The sequence below is a fragment of the Odocoileus virginianus genome, chromosome 1 (genome assembly GCF_023699985.2).
Source record: "Odocoileus virginianus isolate 20LAN1187 ecotype Illinois chromosome 1, Ovbor_1.2, whole genome shotgun sequence".
NCBI lineage: Eukaryota > Metazoa > Chordata > Mammalia > Artiodactyla > Cervidae > Odocoileus > Odocoileus virginianus.
This window is the reverse complement of record NC_069674.1, coordinates 79,229,049-79,254,721: the sequence shown is the minus strand read 5'-3', so window position 1 is coordinate 79,254,721 and position 25,673 is coordinate 79,229,049. Positions and strand designations below refer to the sequence as shown.

The 25,673-nt window shown below is 36.4% G+C and overlaps 1 protein-coding gene and 1 non-coding gene across 3 annotated transcripts in view; one reads left to right on the top strand and one right to left on the bottom strand.

Annotated features, from left to right (window-relative positions):
• The window catches only part of SEMA3D (semaphorin 3D), a 218,927-nt gene that overhangs the window by 106,005 nt on the left and 87,249 nt on the right, over nt 1-25,673 (top strand). For both annotated transcript variants that reach the window (XM_070470032.1, XM_070470028.1), the window contains one exon: nt 19,919-19,981. In XM_070470032.1, coding sequence (XP_070326133.1) covers nt 19,919-19,981 — 63 coding nt within the window. The remainder of the gene's footprint in view (nt 1-19,918; nt 19,982-25,673) is intronic.
• LOC139036609 (U6 spliceosomal RNA) lies at nt 13,201-13,305 on the bottom strand. The gene has a single exon (XR_011489429.1). It is a non-coding gene; the product is annotated as a U6 spliceosomal RNA (small nuclear RNA).

Sequence of the window (25,673 nt, the reverse complement as noted above, 5' to 3'; positions counted from 1 at the left end):
TCCACACATTTTCAGGCCCACCAAAGGAAAAGGAATACTTTTTTAATACATGCTCAGGTATGGTAAAGAAATAATCTTTGATTGCAAATGCATATGTGTGCCTTTTGTGTAATCTGTGTTTCTAGAAGAATGAGTGCTACAGTATTGCCAGTAGTTCTTGACTTGGGTCAGTCCAAACACAGACTCATAAGGTTATCTTATTTTTTAAGATGAGTATTATTCTATAGCCTAGATATTGTTTACAGTAAGGTAAAATAAACAGTTGTGTGGTAGAATTTGAAAAAACTTATCTTTCATTCTTCCATTAAAGCTCCATTCCATTTATTCCTTTTTTAAAAATATTTATTTATTTATTTGGCTGTCCGGGTCTTAGCTGTGGCACATGTAATCTTTAGTTGTGGTGTGCGAACTCTTAGTTGCGACATGTGGGATCTAATTCCCCAACATTAGGATTGAAACCTGGACCTCCTGCATTGATAGCATGGAGTCTTAGCTCCATGCTAAGGGAATTCCCTTATATAATAACTGGGAAGTCCCCCAGTTCCTCTTAAGGATATATTTTTTCCTTAGAAGTATGAGTACTTAAAAAAAATTCCTAGGAGAGGCTATAGATAATATCAACTAGTATCTCAATCATCAGTAAATATCTTTATGGCTCTTCTTACAAAAGAGGCCAAAGAAAATCTTCTTCAACTTTGCGGTTTTGCTTTAAAAGACACTACATAGCTAACAAAGCATTTTTCCAAATATGTCTCAGTCTTAGAATAATAACAAAAAGCAATTCATACTTTTAAGGGAATTTGTTCTGGTGCTGTTCTCTGCCTTCAGAGATTGGAAAGGATTGGAAGAATAAGTCCATTTATCTGAACTGAGTGTATTAGATCATTGCTTAAAATAAATTCTGATAGCTAACTTCCTCCTCTGGCTATTTTAAGCAAATCTCTCTTTGGCTATATTCCATGCTTGAAATGTGCTAATATCTAATAAAATAAATGTTTATGAAATATTGATTTCCCTTATGATGTTATTGAAATAAATGGTCATTTGAACATACTATAAAAGTAGGGTCTATACTAGAAACTTTCTGTTTAACTGACATTTATCTTTGTAAAATGAACAATTCATAAAGAGGTTAGGTATGCAAAGGTAAGAACTTATGTTTTTATAGGTATCCACCTTCAAAATTTATATAAATCATGTCAATTCTAAAAGGTTCTTACTTCACAGTAGCAAATAAGTGTCAAGATGTAGTAGTTGAGCAGTGTTTAGACCTACGTGGTTTGCATTGGCTCAGTGCCCCTCAGCAAAAATCCAGACTCCTCTGTGGAAGAAACCACACATGCTGGGACTCTGTGGGTCTGAAGGATTTCCTTTGTATTCTTTATAGAGTAAAGCAGTCTACAATACATAATTGAGCTGTGAGTGACTGGTTGGGAATTTTTTCCTCTGGGAAATTTAAAAAGAAATTGTGTAGAAAGTACCTAATTGGAATATCAAAATTTAGGATATCTGTTTATTTGAAGTTTTTGTACAAACAAGGCTGTGCCTACTGAAATAACAGCCATTGTCATTTCATATTTGCCACAAGCATTTAGAGTGGAATCACTAAAAGTAATAGCAAAAAGTCATTTCATCATAAATATTTAATAATATTCTTCTTATGATCTTAACTCTGTTCAGACTAGATTTTTGAGTCTTATATAGTAAATGAGGCACGTATATGAACGGGGCAGGTATATGATCAATAACCTTTGAGAAAATGGCCATAGAAGGAAAAAGTCAAAATTAGACCTTTCTGGGCATTTCCTCCATCTAGAAGGTCAAAATTAAGTGGACTGAATTTTTTTAAAATTCTGACACTTAGAAAAGAGGGATAAGACTCTGATCCCCCCCCCCTTTTTTTTAATTTCTATAGGGACATAATAGACTTAAAGGCAAGTATCAGCATTACCAGGGACATGATATCCCAGAATTTAAGGAGGCTTTTTCTCGAATTGATCAGTTGTTGTTTAGTTGCTAAGTTGTGTCTGACTCTTTGAACCCCATGGACTGTAGCTCACCAGGCTCCTCTGTCCATGGGATAGCCCAGGCAAAGAATACTGGAATGGGTTGCCATTTCCTTCTCTAGAGGATCTTCCCGACCCAGGGATTGAACCCACATCTCCTTCATTGGCAGGTGGCTTCCTTACCATTGAGCCACCAGGGAAGCCTGTAGAGTTGGTTTGTTCATCCTCTATTTAGTTCAGAAATGTGAATTTCTCTCAGAAGGTTTGAGACAGGTAATGCACATTCATTTGCCACTCCAGTATTCTTGCCTGGAGAATCCCATGGACGGAGGGGTGTGGCAGTCTATAGTCCATGGGGTCGCAAAGAGTCGGACACGACTGAGCAACTTCACTCCCCCAACACTAGATCAAAATGGAGCAATCAGATCCATTCAGAAGGGATCCCATTCCAAGGGCAGAGATCTGGATCTGTATTTAATCACTCCCACTAGTTTGTTGTAAGTTGAGTTCCCCCAGAGGCTGACTGTGAGATGATGAATAGCTTATAGAGTATTTGCAAGGGAGGGTTTCTTGGGATCAACACATGTGAGGGCATCACTAAGGAAGGAGCATTAGACAAAGGGAGAAATGAGTTCTGATGCAGTCTGAACAAAAGCCTCAGCTGACAGACCATGCTGATAAGGTAGCAAACGTTTCAATATTTTCGTCTATATAAGTGATAATACCATTTTTCAGCTTCCTTTATCTTGTAAAAGAGAATATCCATTTTCTCCCCATCTCATTCATTCATCATGACCTTTTGTGTTATCTCTTAGAAAAATAAAAATCTGATCATATTTCTTCTCTGTTTATAGACTTCTGGCAGTTCTTGATTTCCAGGAATTAGCATAAACTTCAGGATCCTGTTGACTTCTAAGTCCTTCCTGTCCATTTCCACCCTGTTTCCAGTCTCCTTTTTACCCAGTCTTCCTTGTTCCCTCACTAGCATTTTACTTTGTTTGCCTCTTTCTCTTTCTTTACTCTAACTAACTGCCACGTTAGTTCCTTCCAAAATAATTCAAGTTTTGTACTTTCCTACGATTTCCTGAAATTGCCATTCACTTTCTTGCTCCTCTCATTCTTCATTTTTGAAGGCATCTATCTGATTTTACTCTTTACCGCATCCTGTTCTCCAAGGGTTCCTCATCCTCAGGAGACATAACTATCTTTGTGTTTACTAGAATGTTTTATATACTTGTTGTGTTATTCAGCTGCTCAACAGTGTCCAACTCTTTGCAGCCCCATGGACTGCAGCATGCTAGGCTTCCCTGTCCTTCACCCTCTCCTGGCACTTGCTCAAACTCATGTCCATTGAGTTGGTGATGCCATCCAACCATCTCATCCTCTGTCATCCTCTTCTCCTCCTGCCTTCAAACTTTCCCAGCATCAGGGTCTTTTCTAATGAGTTGGCTCTTCACATCAGGTGGCCAAAGTATTAGAGCTTCAGCTTCAGCATCAGTCCTTCCAATGATGTTTCAGGACTGATTTCCTTAAGGATTAACTGGTTTGATCTCCTTGCTGTCAAAGAAACTCTCAAGAGTCTTCTCCAACACCACAGTTCAAAAAGCATCCTTTCTTTGGTGTTTAGCCTTCTTTATGTTCCAGCTCTCCCATCCATACATGACTACTGGAAAAACCAGAGCTTTGACTATACAGAGGTTTGTCAGCAAAGTGATGTCTCTGCTTTTAATACACTGTCTAGGTTTGTCATAGCTTTTCTTCCAAGGAGCAAGCATCTTTTAATTTCATGATTGTAGTCACCATCTGTAGTGATTTTGCAGTCCAAGAAAATGAAGTCTGTCACTGTTTCCGTTGTTTCTCCATCTATTTCCCATGAAGTGATGAGACCGGATACCATGATCTTAGTTTTTCATTTGAAAACTTTTTTTAAGCCAGCTTTTTCACTTTCCTCTTTCATCTTCATTAACAGACTCTTTTGTTCCTCTTCGCTTTCTGCCATAAGGATGGTGTCATCTGCATATCTGAGGTTATTGATGTTTCTCCCAGCAATCTTGATACCAGCTTATGTTTCATCCAACCTGTCATGTCCCATGATGTACTCTGCATATAATTTAGATAGGCAGGGTGACAATGTACAGCCTTGACATACTCCTTTCCCAATTTTGAACCAATCTGTTGTTCCATGTCCAGGTCTAACTGTTGGTTTTTTACCTGCATAAAGGTTTTGCAAAAGGCAGGTAGGGTGATCTGATATTCCTATCTCCTTAAGAATTCTCCAAAGTTTTGTTGTGATTCACACAGTGTCAAGTGTCCTATCTGATAAAGCTATTATCATCCATTTGTGTAAATATATCCCCCTTTTAGTAATACATTCCTTGAGTGGGGGAACTATTTTACATGTACTTCTGATTCTCCTTTAAACATTGTACAGTGTCTTACTCATAAAGAACACTAAATAATGTTTCCTCTTTTTTTTTTTTGAGTTGGTAATTTTGTTATCTTCTTTTGAGTGTGAGACCAGTATATTACTCTTTAATCAATTAGTGTGCTTTCAGCTTAAAAGACACCTTAATTGGGCTGGTTAAAAAAAAAGAAGAAGACTTATTAAATTATAGAATAAGAGTGTCTAGAGGAGTTTGAGTGGCTATATGAAACATAATATCATCTACTTAGCCATGATATGAATGATCCGGTTCTTCTTTGTCTTCTGTCTGCCATCACTGGTGTTGGCATTATCCTTAGGTTTGTAAAAAGGTGGCTGTAGCAGTTTCATGGGCTACATCCAGACAAGGGAATACAGAGGAATAAAAAACCATTACTTACTATGTCTCATTCTTAGGAGCAAGAGAATCTTTTTAAGAATTCTGCCTTGCATCTCCTTGGCCTAAGCATGTCAATTCTAAATCTTATACTTGAAAAAGGGTTGGGGAAACTATGATTTGCTTACATCAGTCAGCTGCTTTAGATGGAAGAAGTGTTCACAAATCAGTCACTTTACAGACATGAAGGAGAAAGCAAATTTTCTGAAAAAAATGATTTTCTTAGGGAATTTTTTTCTTACTATTAACAGATTTCCTGAGGCAAACATGAAAGTTTTCTCAGATAATCAAAAAAGACTGTGTATTTTCTCTTTGGAGGAAGTTATAAAGATTAGCTAGTTCTACAAGGAAATTATCTGGAAGGATTTATTTTTCTTTCAGGAGATAGCTTGGAAAATATTCACTGCAAGTAAAAATCCTTGAAATAATTTATTTTTCTCCACACTGTATGGTAGAAAATGAAAAACCTGCTAACCTTTACAAATACTTCTCTTGCTTATGTAAGAGTTCATTTGCCTCTATAAAGCTTCTCTATGATTATTTAATCTAAGCTTTTAAAATCTAATCTGCTGCAGGTTTTTTTTCAAATCTGCTGATATCCTGTAAGTTTTTTCCCTTCAATATTGTTAGCTATTGTTTGGGTGATACAGTCAGTAGGGACTACATTACAGTTTAACTCAGAGAATTAAAGATTATATCATTATTGTGTAGTACTAGATTTTCACATTATACACTATATATTTAATGTACAGATAACATATTTTTTAACAAATCAAGTAAGTAGACTTAACCTAAGAATCCTTGGGAATATTACCTAACAGAATTATATCTAAACTAATTTGCCTTGAATGATTTGGGGTTGAAACCTATTATATGAATTTGTAGAAGTAAAACTTGGAGTAATTTTTTTAAACTGAATAATTTTTTCTTTAGGCCTTCTACCTAAGTCAATTTTTAAAATCTTTTTCATAGAAAACTTTGAATGTCTATTATTGGTGCTCAGAACGTGGTGTGAATGCATGCTAAGTTGCTTCTGTTGTGTCTGACTCTTTGCGACCTTATGGACTACAGCCATAGGATGGGAAAAACGCGTTTGAGAAATGGGGTAGAAAAAAATCATTTCTTACCTCCACATGTAAATTTCTCATGTGTGCATGCTAAGTTGCTTCAGTCATGCCAAACTCTGATCCTCTGGACTGTAGCCCACCAGACTCCTCTGTCCATGGGGTTCTCTAGGCAAGAATACTGGAGTGGGTTGCCATGCCCTCTTTCTGGGGGTGTTCCCAACCCAGGAATCAAACCTTCCTCTCTTAACATATGCATTGGCAGCTGGGTTCTTTACCACTAGCGCCACCTGTGGCCTCAGTTAAACTAGATTTCCCTGCCCTAACGCTGAAAAATGGATGCTTTTGAACTGTGGTGTTGGAGAAGACTCTTGGGAGTCCCTTGGACTGCAAGGAGATCCAACCAGTCCATCCTGAAGGAGATCAGTCCTGGGTGTTCACTGGAAGGACTGATGCTGAAGCTGAAACTCCAATACTTTGGCCACCTCATGAGAAGAGTTGACTCATTGGAAAAGACCCTGATGCTTGGAGGGATTGGGGGCAGGAGGAGAAGGGGACGATAGGGGATGAGATGGCTGGATGGCATCACCAATTTGATGGGCATGAGTTTGAGTAGACTCTGGGAGTTTGTGTTGGACAGGGAGGCCTGGCATGCTGCGATTCATGGGGTTGCAAAGAGTCGGACACAACTGAGCAACTGAACTGACTGAACCGAACCCTTAACCTATCCTATCTGTAGAGTCAGAGGAATTTTAATATAGTCCTTGAAAAAGGTGGTCAAAGGCAGACAGACGTTTATATCCATTTATCACTTATTTATAAGTGATGCGTGAGAAACCTGTTCAGTGTAGACATCATAATAATGAAAGTATTATGAATACTTTTAATAATTAATGAAAGTTTGACAGTTGTACTATATGGTTTAAGGACCTGTGGCTTCTAAGCAAATTATCCTAAACTACACGGCATCTGTCACTTTGACTACAAATGAACATTCTCCACCTCAGCCAGCCTTAAGTAGTCCTAGCAATAATTCATGTAAAATCCAGAGCTCTCTCTATGTAAACTTTAGCAGTAATATATACAAGCTAGAAATCTCTCACTCTCTCTTCTCACTCTTTCTTTTTGATGGAATCATAGTTGACAGTAAAAAAAAAAAAATCCAATACTCTGGTTATGTTATTTAGTTGGCTTCTTGACTTAATGAATTGTTGGGATCCTTCTATCTGAAAATGTAACTCATTTTGGAAGAAGTTCAAACCATGCTTGGGTAGAGTTAGTCTCTAAACCAGGATGTAGCAAAAAGGTCACAAAGGAAATGATTTATTAAACTAAGTACTGCCTTTGTATCTATTAATGAAGCATTTTTTTCTTGGTTTTCTTGTTTTCTCTCTCTTTTTTTTTTTTTTCAAGTAGGCTATAGAGGCCGATGAATAGACCAATGAGAAAGAAGCTTACTCTGAAACTACAGTTATTATTTATTTCACCTGCTAATCTAACAGCAACCATTATGTCAACTCTTGGAGCATAATAATAAACAACTTTATTTTACCTCCCACAGTCCATTTCAATCTACTCTGTGGGACTCGGTTTTCTCCCTGGACCTGTCTGACTTCAGCAGACCCCGTCGCTTTCCCGGTCACTCTTGAGCAGTACACAGTTGTTATCCAGCAGTTAAAAGGTCCATTCTCATATAACAGAGCATTCAACCTCATTTAAAATTCTCCCTGTTTGGGCATGCCATAGGAGGGAGGGCAGGCTCTCAAGTAGGGAGAAATTTAGAGGCTTCTTTGCTCCTGACTCTCCTTAGCGCCCCTCCTCTTTTGTGAGCTGTTACAACTCAATGTCTGACCCTCTAGTGTCATATCAGGAGGAGGGGAGAGGAAAGGGTTCAGGGAAGTACCTTTTGCCATCACCAGAGAGACCCCGGTTTTCATCTCTCTGGCCTTGTCAGACGTTAAAGGGTGACTTTTCTTTCAGAAGCACCATTGTGAGTTGCTGGAATGTCCTCTTTCTGGAGTTTCTTCCCTTGCAGTTCTCTGGATACACGTGACTGTGTTTCTGCTCTAACCAGTGTGTCCTGATTCTTTTTCCTGAAACGGGTTGCAGGTCCATCAAGTGTTAACTTCTAGTCTTTTCAATCTATAGTCTTAGATAGGATCTATGGGGACTTCGTGCCCTCCTATTTTTGCATGAGCATGGCTCCCACCTGTCCCCTAGGAAACTGTCATGTGTATTTTCCTGGACACACTCTGGAATTTCAGGTTGATAATCAGTACGGCCCCTGAGCCTGGCCTCTGCCTTTGCTGCAACCTGTCAGTCTCTCTCTCATTCTTTACGCGTTCATCCACAATGTCCCACAGGAGCGTGTTTAACAGCTAGTGCATCTTCAGTCGTGTTCGACTCTGTGACCTGCCAGTCTCTTCTGTCCATGGGATTCTTCAGGTAGGAATACTGGAGTGGTTTGCCGTTTCCTCCTCCAGGATTGAACCTGTGTCTCTTACGTCTCCTGCATTGACTGGTGGATTCTGTACCACTAGTGCCACCTGGGAAGCCCCTAGTGCATCTTGGCGTGCCATCAAAACTGATTCCCTGGCATCTACTCCTCACCCTGGGGCTTGTAAGACACATGATATAACTATCTTGGAGAAAATATCCTTCTCAAGGGAAAAGAAAAAGCTTTCTAATCTCCAGGATCCAACTATTTTATAGCTTGAACATAGATGTTCTATATGATTCTTGGCCACTTACTTTGAAGATTTTTGCATCCTGAGCTAACATATCATTTTCAATTTTTTATCAGCGAAAATTTCTTTTTTAACATCTTGCTCTACTGTCTAAGTCATAAAATGAGCTTTCAAAAGAATGTTGCTTTACCTCCAAATGAAACAGGCAAGCTCATTGTATATCATTCCTGATGTATACACTCTAGAATTATAGGAATAATGGAGAATGTCAGTATCCTTATTAGAATTTACACTTTGGATAGTAATAGCCTTATTCAAAACATTTGCTGTTTTACATCTTGTTTCCCATGTTTTTCAATAGTATTTCTGTTGGGTTCTAGCAAAGCTAAGCCATAACTGAGAAGCTAATAAATGAGAGTGTAGGACATGCAATGATTCATTTTTAAATAATCTAAACATTAATCTTCAAATAGTTTAATTTCACTTTGAGACAGTAGTTATCTTTTTCCCTTGTTATTTAATGAATTAAAATATTTTATCTTGAAACTGACATGTGTCAAAATTAAATGCTGTACATAAAATGTTTAAAGAATTGCTATGTTATCTAATCAAAAGTGAAGATTGTTAACCAGGCCCCAACAGAAACCTATTAGCTAAATTTACAGAATTGAAGGCAGAAGCAGTTTAATACTTAAAAGTTTTTTATGTTCAAGGTAGTTGATGTTTGTTTTTAATGTAAAAAGCACTAAATAAGTTTCTGGCAGAATAGAAGGAATTTTTCCTATGGGTTTTAAAATGAGAAAGTAATCTATCAAAGCGATATAAATTTTATAGCCTACCTAAGAGGACTCCATATTTTTATGGAATAACTTAAGACAGTTTCATTTCACCTTGCTAAAGTTAGATCCCCACAGTTATGAACTTTAGATTCTTTCAGTTATTTAACCAAACAATAATCAAAACTATTTAAAAGGAAACATTGGATAAAGATAAAACCCTTAAAAGCTAGAACTCAGACACTCTAAGAAGCTTGACTTTCTTTTTTAGCTCATTGTTCATAGTCATTTCATGTTTATAAATGTGACAGTTTTTTCTTCTTCCTAACAACCATAATGTAATTTTGTATTATTTTTTCCTTATGTAACATGAAAATGAGGTATGTAATTATGAAAATTAGTTAGATTACTTGAAATTTATCAAACTATGCTCCTGTTTTTAAGCACTTTGATTAGAAAAGTAATAATTAGTTTATAGTTTTTTACTACAGTAATTTTCAGTGGAATATTTAAACACCCTTTTTTGTATAGCATGAAAGGAATTTATTTCCCTTTCCTTAGGGAAGCCTAAAACAAGAGGGTTTCTCATACATGGGAATCCTGTACTTGCTTGCTTTATATTGAGTATAAGCAGAAATGCTTTTATAAATCAGAGTGACCTTCTGACTCTCTTTCATTAACTCATTTCATGGCTGAATAAGACATTCTCATCTAATGTGTGACCCTGGAAGTCTATTATTTAGAGGAAAGACTCAGAATAAATAACTTCTCATTTAAAATCAAGTTATTGATGAAAGAAAATTGCCACTCTTTTCTTAGTTAATACTTGAAATAAAGAAAATATAAACCCTTGGCAACCATGTGGACATCCCCATAAATTAAGTTTTGGTATAAGGCACCCTGCTTAGTTTCATGGTGATTAATCTGCTCCTACTGCCTGCAGAACACATGCTGTCTAGTCATCAGAGGTGGAACAATTGCCTCGTTCATGGATGGGCTGGCTCCCCCGCCCGGGTGCTGATGTGCAGGTCCCATCTGGTCACTGTAATGGACTGTCAGGATGTTGTCAGACTACTCAGACCTCTGCCAGAACTCTGACAAGAGCTCTTTCTCTGTCTTCAACTTTACAGGAAACTGTGTAGATCACGTTTCAATAATTTTCAAGTACTTATTCTATATGCAAAGCTGTGCCAGGTGCTAAAGAGGGTAGAAAGGAAAAGTGATGTCCGTGGTCACTCAGTATCAGTGGTTACTTAACTTTAATGAGTCATATACTTGTTGAAGAAGATAATGGAGTCTGTGACTGTATTCCTTACAAAATTTTGGAATCTATCCACAGTTGTAATTGCACCACAAATTCAAAATTACCAGCCTATCTGCGGATTTCTTAAATTTCCTTTTAATTTGTATAATACAAAAGCTAATTCTGCAGATAATGCTGAGAAAACGGTGGAAAGCACAGCATTAGCTGCTAACAAGTGGTGCAGTAGAGACTTGAACTCCTGTCTTGCGCGTCCACTGCAGTTAATTGCTCTTTATGCCGGGCAAAGGTCCCAAGCTTAATCGGCTTGCAGAAAGAAAGGGGCAGATGGATGGGATAAACATGAGTGTATTGGAATTCAGAAGTAGGCAGTAGAAGAAAACTAAATGTATTGGTAAGAGAGGCTTTGAGCAGAGTCCTATAACAAGAAAGGGAAAGAGTTCTTACCCAAGACTTACTTCATGAGGAAAGCTGTGTGCCCAGATTAGACCCCAAATTTAAGATTTAAACTTCCCCTTCTGTTACAGTTTCTATCCTAGCCAGTTTGAGTTCTACAAGCTTCACCACTGGCCCTCCTGTCTTTATTTCCAGTACTTTGTTCTTTCAGCTTAGGTCGCCTACCTCTCTTATGTCCTGGGAACCCAAACTCTGGAGCAGCCACTGCTCCCTCGATTGTTCATATCCTTGTATCATACAGCACTTAGAATGGCATTTTCCCAACTTTTTTACAACCATTCAAAAACTTGACTCCTGTTCTTTAACAGAGATGGCCACTTGAATTTTTAAGACTGAAATTTTGTCTTTAATTAGATTTTATGATCCAGTTGTAACTTCCTCTTGGTATTCCATTCAGTTGTTTTGACATCTCTGAATTAGGCCAAAGGGCATTTGACTGACCTTAACACTTGCTAACTTGAGTCAATTAAATTGCTTCTCCAAAGATGGAACAAACAGCAGATATAATTAGCATTTCCTTAGGATGTTGTTATAAGGGCTTATCATTATTTGAATGTTTCTGTAACTTGCCTAGGATTAAATAATTAAAAATAAAGTGCCTGACATTTCACCTTACTAAGTGATAACTCTTAATAAGTTATATAGCTTATAAATGAAACTGTAATTGTTAGAGACATTGCAGCATTTTACTGTGAGCTCCTCTTGCCTATTCGTATTCAAAGGAAGTAAATAGGCTTCAAAAAAAAGCAAATCATTTTGGATTTTGGAAACAGATAAGCAAATGTAGTTTGCTTATGATTGTGTACAAGTGTGCTCATTTCACATGCTAGCAAGGTAATGCTCAAAATCCTCCAAGCTAGGCTTCAGCAGTACATGAACCATGAACTTCCAGATGTACAAGGTGGATTTAGAAAAGGTAGAAGAAACAGAGATCAAATTGCCAACATCTGTTGGATCATATAAAAAGCAAGGGAATTCCAGAAAAACATCTACTTATGCTTACACTAAAGCTTTTGACTGTGGATCACAACAAACTGTGGAAAATTCTTAAATAGATGGGAATACCAGACCATTTTACCAGACCACATTACCTGCCTGAGAAACCTGTATACAGGACAAGAAGAAACAGTTAGAACCAGACATGGAACACGGATTGGTTCAAAATTGGGAAAGGAGTTTATCAAGGATGTATATTCTCATCCTGCTTGTTTAACTTGTATGCAGAGTACAACATGCTAAATGCAAGTCTGGATGAATCACAAACTGGAATCAAGATTGCAGGGAGAAATATCAACAACCTCAGATATGCAGATGATACCCTTCTCATGGCAGAAAGCAAAGAGTAGTTAAAGAGCCTCTTGATGAGAGTGAAAGAAAAGAGTGGAAAAGCTGGCCTAAAACTGAACATTCAAAAACTAATATCATGGCATCCAGTCCCATCACTTCATGGCAAATAGATAGGGGAAAAGTAGAAACAGTGGCAGATTTTATTTTCTTCAGCTCCAAAATCACTTTGTACAGTAACTGCAGCCACAAAATTAAAAGACACTTGCTCCTTGGAAGAAAAGCTGTGACAAACCTAGACAGCGTATTAAGAAGTAGAGAAAACACTTGACTGACAAAGGTTCATCTACTCAAAGCTATAGTTTTTCCAGTAGTCAGGTGTGGATGTGAGAGTTGGACCATAAAGAAGGCTGAGTGCCAAAGAATTGATGCTTTTGACCTGTGATGGAAAATACTCTTGAGATTCCCTTGAACAGCAAGGAGATCAAACCAGTCAATCTTAAAGGAAATCAACCCTAAATATTCATTGGAAGAACTGATGCTGGGAAAAATTGAGGGCAGGAGGAGAAGGGGCAACAGGGGATAAGATAGTTAGATGGCATCACTGACTCCATGGACATGAGTTTGAGCAAAAGAGATAGTGAAGGACAAGAAGAGAGGGAAGCCTGGAATGCTGCAGTCCATGGAATTGCAGAGTTGGACACAACTCTGTGACTGAACAACAAAGCAAATAAAATCAACATAAGACTAATAGATCATAGGTTATATTGTCTCTCTTCAGACTAGTAATCTACATTCTTTAAATCTGAAAGAAACAGATACATATCTGTTTGTACTCGTTTTTTAAAGAAATATGTAGCTCTTCACAAAGTTACATGGCATCCTTGTGCAGGGAGCATACTAATCTTTTCTATATCCTTCCAACTTTAGTATTTCAGTGTCAGGTGAACAACAACAGGCTCAGCCATACATATCCATGTTTTCATCTATTCCCCATCTCCTAGCAACTCAATTATTTTCCTTCCTTAGTAAAAATTCTTAAGTCACTGCATAGCCTCTGTGCTAAATTGCTCAGTCATATCCAACTCTGCAACACCATGGATCAAGGCTCCTCTGTCCATAGGATTTTCCAGACAAGAATACTGGAATAGGTTGACATTTGGTGCTGACAAAGTGAGCACTACGTATATCTATTTAGAAGTTAGTATCCGATCCTTTCAAGTGTAACAGGCAGAGATGAATCTTTTGGAAGTGATCAATTTCAATTATGAAATGCTTCGAAGACAAGCATACTAACATGGTAAGTCAGTACATTGTTGAATATGGAAACTGACTTATCAGACATACTTGTTTTAAAACATTAACTCATAAATTATCATTTTCAAGTGGAGACATTTTATACAGATATTTACTTCTCTTCTTTCCCATGTAGTTTTCTGTTACCGACTTGATCTCTAAGATTAGCACTCAAATTGAAACCAATTTGCAACCCCTAATTATTTTGTAGCAGTTTAATTAGTAGCTTCACCTTAGGTAATTATGTTGAGAAAAATTCTTGATCTCATCTGGATCCACAAAAAAGATCTGTTTGATTTCTGATGTCTGCCCTGCACATGGATGGAAAGATCAGCTTTGTACATATTTGAGATCTTTCATGTCTAGGCTCCAAGGTCTGGAAGAGTACTCCCACCGAAATGAGAACCTTAAGATTTGTGTCTGGTATATCATACAATGTTAGTTAAGAACTAGTGTTCTGTGGGAATATTTCAGGACAACTGAAGTAAGGCAGTTATGTAAGTAACATCTCAGCTTCTGGTATGCCTCTTGATAAGTGAAAGAGCACTGTCTATGGGTAATTTTCTAAAGGAGTAATGATGACTGCATCAACTTTTAGAAATAAGGGTATGTGTTTTGTTTGCCTTGCACATGCAGCTCTTAATATGGTCTGACTGCTGCATGTGCAGAGCAGCAAAGTGCACGAGAATGTGTATGTCATTTTGCTGCTGATAAATTCAGTGAAGGCGGTGAGAGTACTAATAATCGCTGCCTTAAAACTTTCCCATTACCTACTGATCAAGAGAACCTTTTGTAGATATTGTGGACGTTGTATCTTCAAGTATGAGGTGTGATTTTTGTCTGAGCACGAGGCAGTCTCAAAGTATACTACCTGGGCTACTGAAATAATCTCAAGAACTCAGGTACTTCCTGGGCTTTTGTGTAAACCATACTCACACTTGAAACTATTTGTGAAATACTCTATCTCCAATCAGAATTAAAATCTCTGTCTCTCCCTCTATGTATCTGTGAGTCTTTCTGTCTGTAGCTCTTTTTTTTTTCCTTACAGTTTGTCCTCTCTGTATCTCTCTATACACATACATACACACACAAACATATTAAATTTGTCACATTATATATGTTACTTCAAAAGATAATTGAAAAACAAATACATTACTTGAACATATTTCTGCCAACTCTATGTAAGTATGTATGGAAATTTTGTTTCTTTGGCTTTATTTTTATGTTGAATTGCATGAAATTTTGCTGCTTTATCCTGGAGGAGGGCACGGCAACCCACTCCAGTATTCTTGCCTGGAGAATCCCCATGGACAGAGGAGCCTGGCGGACTACATACAGTCCATGGGGTTGCAAAGAATTGGACATGACTGAGCCACTGAGCACAGCACAGCACATTGTTTAGCAACAAGGGATCAAAGGAGGTATTTAAAAACAAAAACAAAAACAAAAACCTTATTCTAATGACTAGGTAGCAAGTAAAAGAAAATTTCACCATAAATGATAATTAAAATGATTGCTTTTAAATATTGGCACAACTTCAGTGATCTTTTTTTCCTTTTAAGTAAATGTTTAGAGTCTGGAAGATAATCAGATATCTCCTAGATTGTTATTCTTAAGATAGTTCTATTTGTGATTCCTAAATTCTTGACAGCAGTATGTCAAAATAAGCCAATATAATCTCAACAACTTTATTTTTACGGCTTGAATGTTTCCTTAAGAAGTAAAACTGTCTTTATGGTACTATCTTAGAATTCCTTTGGAATAACAATAATGACCTAGGGATAATTTCTGTTTTTAACAAGTTTTAGACTTTATGGGATTAAAAGTGAATCATGAAAAGTGAGATAACATTTTGGGGAAAAATTCTGCTTTGTAAACAGACATTAGAAGATTTATTAATATTGGTTTTTGATGTCCAACAAATTTTCAGTGCTTGAATATCTTTGTATAGCATTTACCCACTAATCAGAAACTCAGTTCTTGGAAGCTTGTCATTTTAGTATTAATTGCTTCATTTACTAGGGTGACATTTTAATTCAGTTTAAAATTGTATGACTTAAAGTTAATAACTGAAAATGTACAACAAAACCATTTAAACATCTTTTAAAATTTGTGCCCCTTTACAAAGAGAAAAAAGAATCTTCAATTACTATTTTACTGTCAAGTCTTTAAGACACAATTAGAGTTGAAACTATTAAACTAAACTAAAGTATTACATTAGAGTTGAAACTATAAGATCAAATAATTTAAAACAATGGCTCAGAAGTCAGGGCTGGTAGGAACTTTTTTCCCACACAGTGCTCCTGGGGCTCCCTGAGCATCCTGATCCCATCCTCTGTGCTCCCTTCTCTCTGGTTTCTATCTCTTGGAAATGCCATTGCCCTGTTTGCAGAACTGTCTTCCCAACTCACATCGTAGACCTCAGTGCCACACCTTACCAGGTATACAGAAGCCCTTTCGTAGTTATGTGTCTAATGAACAAATAAGTAATGAACAGTAAGTAATCTGTGCTAACCTTGGAACTTTTACTCAGACTTCAAAAATGATTAAAAAAATAAATTGCTTTCACATTTTGTCAATCTTTAGATAACCCCTTTTTGAAGCTCCTATAAATATATTAAAAATCAATGTTAGAAACAACATTTACCTCATAATTTACTTCAACTCAAGCACCCAGTACATTGGTTTAAGGTAAAAGAAAGAACCCATTGATGTTCTTTTTCTTTTTTTTTTAAGTCACACTTAATATGAAAAAAGTCCTGTATTTCCTTTGTATTTTTTTTTTTTTTTGTATAATACTAATACCAGTAAGCTATTCAGGTCTGAACAAATCTACAATATTTATTCTAAATTTATCTCTGAAATATGATTAAATCTGACCATCATATAAACAGAAAAGAGCAAGATCTGACATACTGAAAGGATTCAAAGAAATATTAATCTGGATTAGAGACCAAACAAAATGAGCTAGTGATTAAACAAGTTGACACATTGTGGATATGCATTCCCTGTACCATTTATTTTTATTCCAATGATACAAAGTTACCCTTTGTAAAATCACTGTTACACAAAAGAATCAGCAAATATAGCTTTACAGTATTGCAAGATGAAAGAATTCTTGAGATTACACAAAGTGAATATATGTAACAATACTGAGCTATATGCTTAAAATAACTAAGGTGATACCTTTGATGTTATACATATTTTATCACAATAATAATAATAATAAATAAACAGAAAGATAAAAGATGATATCTTGAGCTCATAAGTTCATGTATGAAGCAAAGATTCCATAAATTCAAGGTGTTATTTTAAAGGGGCAAGAAGTACAGTCAGTTCAGTGTTGTTGCTGCCAGTGACTAAAAGTAAGAATAACCAATAAGATAAAACAACTCGAAGAAATTCTCAAACTTCCTGATAGCTACAGTGCTTCATTTTTGCTCTTCATATATTAGTTGATTTAGGACTTCTTGATTTCAGGTTGGTGACAGACTGTTGCCTGTCATCTGGATTATGCATGGCCCATTTTGATTCATTTACTAATTTACATAATTAAAAGCAGCTAAGAAATAAACATCTGAAAACACACCAGCCAGAACAAAAGCTAAAATCTGTTAATAACCTTTTTTTTTTTTACTGGTAATTTAATCTTTTTCTTTTTACTAGTCTTGGATAACCATCTTTCTGAATCCTATATTCATCACTCTTTTGCTTTTCTTTTTATGTATTTATTGTATGTACATACTTACCTAAAAAGTGCCTTTTATTTTGGTTGTTTTTAACATTATTCTAAGGAGACTATGCTGTTGGTCATTTTGAGGAATATACTTTTTTCACTAATAATGAATTACTGAGGTCCATTCATACTGCTTTTCATTGCTGTAGTCTGTTCATATTTTATCGCTGGCTATTGTTCAAAACCTCAGATATGCAGATGATACCACTCTAATAGCAGAAAACGAAGAGGAACTAAAGAGCCTCTTGATGAGGGTGAAGTAGGAGAGTGGAAAAAAAACCGGCTTAAAACTAAATATTAAAAAAACTAACAGCATGGCTTCTGGCACCATTGCTTCATGGCAAATAGAAGGGGGAAAAGTAAGAAGTAGTGACGGATTTCCTCCTCTTGGGCTCTAAAATAACTGCAGATGGTGACTGCAGCCATGAAATCAGAAAACAATTGCTTCTTGGCAGGAAAGCTATGACAAACCTAGACAGTGTATTGAAAAGCAGAGCCATTACTCTGTCAACAAAGATCCGAATAATCAAGGCTATGGTCTTCCCAGTGGTCATGTACAGTTGTGAGAGCTGAACCATAAAGAAGGCAAAGCACCAAAGAATTGATGCCTTCGAATTGTAGTGCCGGAGAAGACTCTTGAGAATCTCTTGGACGGCAAGGAGATCAAACCAGTCAATCTTAAGGGAAGTCAACCTTTAATACTCATTGGAAGGGCTGATGATGAAGCTGAAGCTCCAGTATTTTGATCATCTGATGTGAACAGTTGGCTCATTGGAAAAGTTCCTGATGCTGGGAAAGATTGAGGGCAGGAGGGGAAGAGGGTGTTAGAGGATGAGATGGCTGGATGGCATCATGGATGCAATGGACATGAACTTGGGCAAACTTTGGGAGATGGTGAGGGACAGGGAGGCCTGACATGCTGCAGTCCACAGGGTTGGCCATAACTGGGCAACTGAACAATTGTTCAAAGTCACGTGAATGTGTTTTAGACCATTTCTGGACAAATAGCATCTTTATGTCTTTATTGTGAGCCACACCTATGTTAGCTGGTCACCTGAGCCTGCTGCTGGATCAGCAACCATACCTGTGTACTTCCTCTCTTTGATTAGATTTGTAGTTGTTAAAATATGCTCTAGGACTTCCCTGGTGGTCCAGTGGTTACGACTGGCCTTCCAATGCAGAGGGCTTGGGTTCAGTCCGTTGTCAGGGAACTAAGATCCGACATGCCATGTGATGTGGCCAAAATTTTTTTTAAAAATGCTCTAAATGAACAACCTTGCTTCATTTAAAAATCACAGTAATTACATGATATACATCTGTTCAAAGAATGTAAGTGCTATTCTATGTTCTCTTTGTTCAGAAACATAAAACCCTAATCTTTGACTATGAATATAATATCATATAAACATTAGTGACTTCTAAATCATTTGTTCAATTCCAGGTTTAACAAGTCTCTCTCAGTGTATTCCCTCAGGATATTTTCCCTTTTCCTCACCTATTAAAATATTTTCTGCCAACATTGGTGAGAAACATAATAAAAGTTTGTCAGGAACTCTTGGAACATATAAGCTGCTCAGAGCTTGACTTTCTTGTTTCTTCTTGCCTATAGCTTAACAAAGAGCAATTCTTTCTGTAAGCTAATGGAGTATTACAACAGTTTTAGGCTTTGTTTTGAAAAACTTCCTGGAAGAACTAAAGTTCATTAAAAACAAGACAAATTATTTGTGGTAAATTCAGGACTGTTCAAGCTGATTAAAAGTGATCAATCAAGGAGCGTCATGCCTTTGTCTGTATGCATTTGCCCACATAATATTTATTATGTAGTGTTTGAGACCGCCCCCACCCCTCCCAGTTCAAGGCATAGACTTTGGGTCATGCTTTCGCTCTGTTGCAAACCAGCCTGGTGGCCCTCGACTTGTTTAATAACTATATGAAGAAATTTTCTGACCCCAAAATGGTGAGAGTAAGTATAGCTGTTTTAAAGGTCACTGAAAGATTTAAAGAAGATAATGCTTATCGTCCTATTTTAATGTTTAGCTAAATGAAAGATGTGTCTCAGCTCTATATGTGTTAAATATTATGAACAATTTCACACTGGTCTTTGACTTGGAGTGATAACTTATACTTGTGACAGAAAGCTGTTTCTCACACCTCATTGAACGTTTATAGTGCACTACCGCTCTGAGCAAACACAGAAAAAACAGGGTAAAAAGAATCTCTTACCTAAAGCAAATGCTAACCTGAAGTTCTGTTGAAGTCACAATAAGAAATTATACCACATGATTTATCTATTATTAAATACCTTTCAAAAGAAATTATAATATTGACAGATAGAAATAGATGTTTCCGCCAGTTTTTTCTAATATCTTTTTAGAATGATTTTAGAAAATATTTAAATCTCAAAATTCTTAAATCATAGCTAACAACATTCCTTTGTCTTGATACCCACTCTTCAATTTTACACTCTTTCCTAATTAGAATTGTAGGGTTTTTTAAATATTCAGATTCTAACACACCTTGAAATGTTTTACAGATTTATTGGCCTGCTGCAAAGGAACGGGTGGAATTGTGTAAATTAGCTGGGAAAGATGCCAATGTAAGTATGAGACTTTAAAAAATATCTTTGTTAAACTGGTACTGATATGATAGCAAATATTTATATTAAATTTTATTGAATGAATGGCATTAGTGTATTATTTTTACAACCACACTAATAGTCTGTGTAAAGATTAATATGGTATAAAATATTTCTACTTTGCCAAATAAAGGACATTATTCTCAGAAATTTATAAATACTACACTTTCTAAAGTGTTAATTCTGATTGTATTTTCTTCACAAAAAATACCAAAAATACATTTAAAATATTTAAAAATAAACTATCAGGAAATACTATATTTCTAGAATTGTGTATTTTTATCTAATCTGTGTATTTTTTGAATGCACACAAAATCATCAGTTGTTGTAGCATTACAAACACACACTTGATATTTTCTTTTGGGTGAAGCTAAACTTATAACTACAAGAATTCTTTCAAAAATAGGCATTATAGAGATAATAAGTAAGATCGGTTGTCCTGCTTGCTCTGTCCAATTGTGTTGCCTGTTTAATCTCCTGTGATGCTAAGGCTTTGACCACCTCTTCTCATCTGAAAGTTCTGATTCAGGTCAGATGCTCTGTATTCTGCCCTGACTTCTTGCACTGTAATGATAGGGATAATTGCTCTTCTTTGGAAAAATAAGTCACCCCCTGAATATAACTCAAGATGACAAAGTTCCAACTTTGGGCAAAAGCTTGGATATCATGAGGCTTCCTTTGCATCATCCTGGAATGTTTCCCCTAACCACTATCCGTTCAATTCAGTTCAGTTCAGTCGCTCAGTCGTGACCGACTCTTTGCGACCCCATGAATCGCAGCACGGCAGGCCTCCCTGTCCATCACCAACTCCTGGAGTTTACTCAAACTCATGTCCAACCACTATAACCCAAGAATATTAAGCTGAGCAGTGCCCTTATCTTTAATAATGGCAAATAGTGTGTGTTATGTGAAAGCATAACTGGATTAAAAAATTCTCACTTTAATATTGTGATAAAGGTAAAGCAACATGACATGTTGCTTAATAAATTTAAGGGGAAGCTTAGAAGCCTACCAATCCAAAGTGAAAAATGAAAGTGAAAGTCACCCAGTTGTGTCCAACTCTTTGTGACCCCATGGACTGTAGCCCACCAGGCTCCTCTGTCTGTGAAATTTCCCAGGCAAGAATACTGGAGTGGGTTGCCATTTCCTTCTCCAGGGGATCTTTCTGACCCAGGGACTGAACCCAGGTCTCCTATACTGGAGTCAGATTCTTTACCATCTGAACCAGCAGGGAAGCCTCATAACAGCTAATTTATTCACTCATTTGTTCATTCATTTACTCAACAAGTATTTATTAAGAGCCTAAATATGTATAGCTATATTCTTGAGTTATATTAACCCATATATCCAATTATAGATCAAAAATATTTCAAAAAAGAAATTCCAGACAGTCTCAAAAAACAAACTTGAATGTACTGCCTCTGGGAACTTTTATATAGTGTTTACATTGTATTTACAACTGTTTGTATTACAATTGTTTATGTATCATTTACATAGTATTAAGTATTATAAGTAATCTAGAGATAAAGTATATGGGAAGACATGTAGAGGTTTTTCTGTATTTTTATATAAAGGACTTCAGCATCTTCAGATTTTGATATCTGTCAGGGTTTTGGAGCCAATTCCCTAAGGATACTGAAGGACGATTGTCCTGCAAAACAAAATAATCAAAACTAAAGAAAGAAACTTTTGGATATGCCTGAATTTGTATTCAACCAGTGTTAAATGTGATATTTTCGGGCACCTAATGTTAGCAGAAATATATCAGGAAGTGTTTATTTCAGATGCAACAGGAAAATGTTTTTATATTTATTTTACTAGAAATGAAAGAGATTAAACTAACTTAGAATATATTCTTCCTTTCATGTTTCTAATCTCTTCACCCTGTTCAGTGTCAGGTACCCTGGGAGTAGGTGCCCAGGTCAGAAAAAGAAACAGTACTTTTTTGAACTCATGGGGAAAATAGATGCTTTGGTTATGATTTTTCAAAATTATTTTGTTGCATAACAATAGAAGTCTATCATAAACAGTGTGAACATTTTAATGTTTTGTATATCACTAGTATTGAGTGTCTGATGAAGAGGCAAGGAGGAAAAGGCTGTTTTAAATGTATTGCAATGAAATAGTGTCATTTTTCCCATGGAATAGATGAGGGATAAGCTCTCAAGGTCAGACAATCAGTGAAGGTTTTAATTGTGTCAGTGTTCTCATTTCAGTATGTTCACTAATTCCAGTTATATAGTAACTCAGTTGCCCCTTTTATTAAGCTAAAGCCGAGTGATAAACTGTTTTGAAGGTAGTGTCCTAGACAGCACATAAGAACCAGTATATGGAATCTATTCTTCCAATTCAATTGTATTTGAGAGCTGATAGTCACTTCTAACACCTACTATTAACCTAGGATTAGAGTTTTGGGAACTTTTCTCTTTTTACTGAAGTCTGTAAAGTTTGCTGTTGAAGTATGTAGGAAAAATAAAAGTGTCTGTCTCCTTTTTTAATTTGTCTCCTTTTTAAATTTGTCCTTTTAAAATAATATTTTAGAGTTACTAAGAATAGGTAACATATTTATAGTAGTTTCCATTTTCTAGGAACTGCTTTCAATGCTTTATACTTATAATCTTGATTAATCCTTAAAACAATATGTTAGATTTTATTATTATTCCTTATTTTCCAAATGAGAAGACTGAAACCAGGACAATTAACTGCCTTGCCCAGTATTACATATACAGTAAATAGTGAAGCCAGGAATTAAATCCAGAAGGCTTGCCCCACAATCTGTGCTCTTATGAAATACTATAATCTACACATCAAGATTTGAGTTTTATGTGTAAGGTCTACAAACTGAATCCCTCAAACCATTTCTCTCTTCACTGTCACCATAACACAGATCCTCATTTTACATCATTACATAGATTTTGGTCAACAGAAAACTGAGACTAGTGTGTGACTTTATCATCATCTCTTACCACCTTTGGCGGTACCCTCTCTCTCCCTCCTCTAGTAATTTTTACCTACTTCCCAAGAGTGTATTGAGAATTAACAGGTGTTTAGAAAGACTATCCCTTTACACAAAGGTACTGTATAACTGAAAAATAGTGAATTATTTACCATAATGAAAGTTAGCTAGTTGGTGTGCGGAGAGGGTGGAAGAACAGGATACCGAAGAGAACTAGTCCTCTTGCTTGAGGACAGTCCCCAGTTTTAATCCAGGGAAAGAAGAGGTGACAGGAAGCTCTTTGGTCTGTTTTGCTTCTGTTTAGAATATTAATCAACAGAAAGTCACTATAGAAATAGATGGTCCCGGATAGAACAGTGGGGTAAACAGCTCAGTCCCGGCAAAAGAATGGATAGGGTGTGGGCAGCCTGGGCTGTTCATCAGCTTAACTGTCAGGGCACATAGCCTTGTCAATAGAGATACTGCATAGAGTTAAAGGATCTTCTGTCTCTAAAGTTCTCTGATTACATTTATTTTCCATTTTAAAGAACATCTAAAAGTAAAGCCAAGTGTTCATTGCAGAAAGTTTGCAAAATATATAGATTCATCTGTAAATATTTCTTTCCCCATGAACATTACCCAGAGATAGCTGGTGACATTTTGATGTTTATTCTTCTATCTTATCTATTTACTATTTTTCAGAATGAAATCATTGTATACATAGTCCCTTAAAACATTTTTTTTTTCACTTCACAGACTGCCATGAGCATTTTCCCATGTCATTAAATTCCTTTTTATAACACTACTTTTAATAGCTGTACTGCATTCCTTTGTATATTATTTCATCAATCCCCTATTGTTAGAGTTTTGGTTTATATCCAGTTTTTACTATTGTAAATGATGCCACACATGAAAAACCTTATATATAAATATTGTGAGCATCTTTGGTTATTGGGTATAATTACTGGTCAAAGGATATAAAATATTTTATGCATTGTAAAATGGCCCTCCAGAAAGTTTAAGCTTCTTATACTTCAACTAGCAGTACATGCTTTTAAGAGAGTATATTTCCCCATACCCTTGCTAATGTTGTATACAACATATACTTAATGCTCAATATTAATATATTAATGAATGAAATAAATATATTTAATTTTTGCCAGCAAAATTATTTTTGTTTTTAGCTTGAAATTCACTCATTACTATAAACACTAAATATCCTATGTGTTTGTAAAATTAAGATTTATATTCATATATGATTACTTTGTGTCCCACTCATGTAAAAAATATCCTTTCCTAGTTTTCCTATTTGGTGTTTAGACTTTTATAGGCACATCTCTCAAATTTTTTCCTTTAATTTCTTTTTCCCCTTCTACCATAAGTGATAGAAACCTGTTAGATATTTCATTTTTGCGAGAAATGTGATATTTGGATTTTCATATACTTATTCTGAAGTGTTGACAACTTATTAAAATATTTTCAATATTATAAGACCTAAAGAGATATCTTTGCAGACTGAATTTTAACAGAGGTCTACCTGAAAAACCTAAGATGTGCCACAATGATAGGCATGTGGCACAGGATCAAAAAAATTAAAGATCACAGTATTCTGTGAAATATACTAAATGCAAAAACTAACCAGATTCTTAATCATAAGTGTCTTTTCATGTATTACCTAAATAAATTAAAATTAATGATTATAAGTCAGTTATCAGAAACACATATAAAGCTATATTGGATTTAATTGAACTACATGTAAGATTAGAAACTTACAAGTACTTCTGTTTTGCTAATATTTTTCCAATATTAGGGGGAAACAAGTTCTCAATGTTAATACATAGACTAATAGGCATTTGTCTTTTCTCTAAGTATTGAGTTTTATATTAGTTTTATTTATTTAGCTATATATCCATTTATATATGTGTGTAAGGATGTGTTTGGGGCTTCCCTGCTGGCTCAGTCGTAAAGAATCCACATGCCAATGCAGGAGACATGGGTTCAATCCCTGGGTTGGAAAGATCCCCTGGAGAAGGAAATGGCAACCCACTCCAGTATTCTTGTGCTGGCACTCTCATAGTATAAGGAGCCTGGCAGACTGCAGTCCATGGGGTCACAAGGAGTTAAATAGGATTTAGTGACTGAACAGCAACAGAAAGAAATATATATAAAGGTAGATACTGAAATGAGTAATAGTACTTGGAAAAATCAGCAAGTCGGTGTCCATGTGTGCATACTAAGTTGCTTCAGTCATGTCCAACTCTGTGCAACGCTATGGACTGCAGCCTCCCATGGGATTCTCTGTTCATGGGATTTCCCAGGCAAGAATACTGAAGTGAGTTGCCATTTCCTTCTCCATCGGACCTTCCCAACCCATTTATCCAACCTGGGACTCCTGCATTAGCAGGCGGATTCCTTTACCACTGAGCCGTTACTACTACATGTGCATGCATGCTGAGTCGCTTCAGTCCTGTCCGACTCTGTGCGACCCCGTGGACTGTAGCCCTCCAGGTTTCTGTCCATGGGATTCTCCTGGCAGGAATGCTGGAGTGGGTTGCTGTGCCTTCTCCAGGGGATCTTCCCAATTTCTCTTAAGTGTCCTGCATTGGCAGGTGGGTTCTTTACCACTAGTGCCACCTGGGAAGCCCAGAGGTTGGTACTTGTTTTTAATTCTGTCTTTTTCAGTCTGTCTTATAGTGGAGAGTGGAGGAGGTGGGAAGA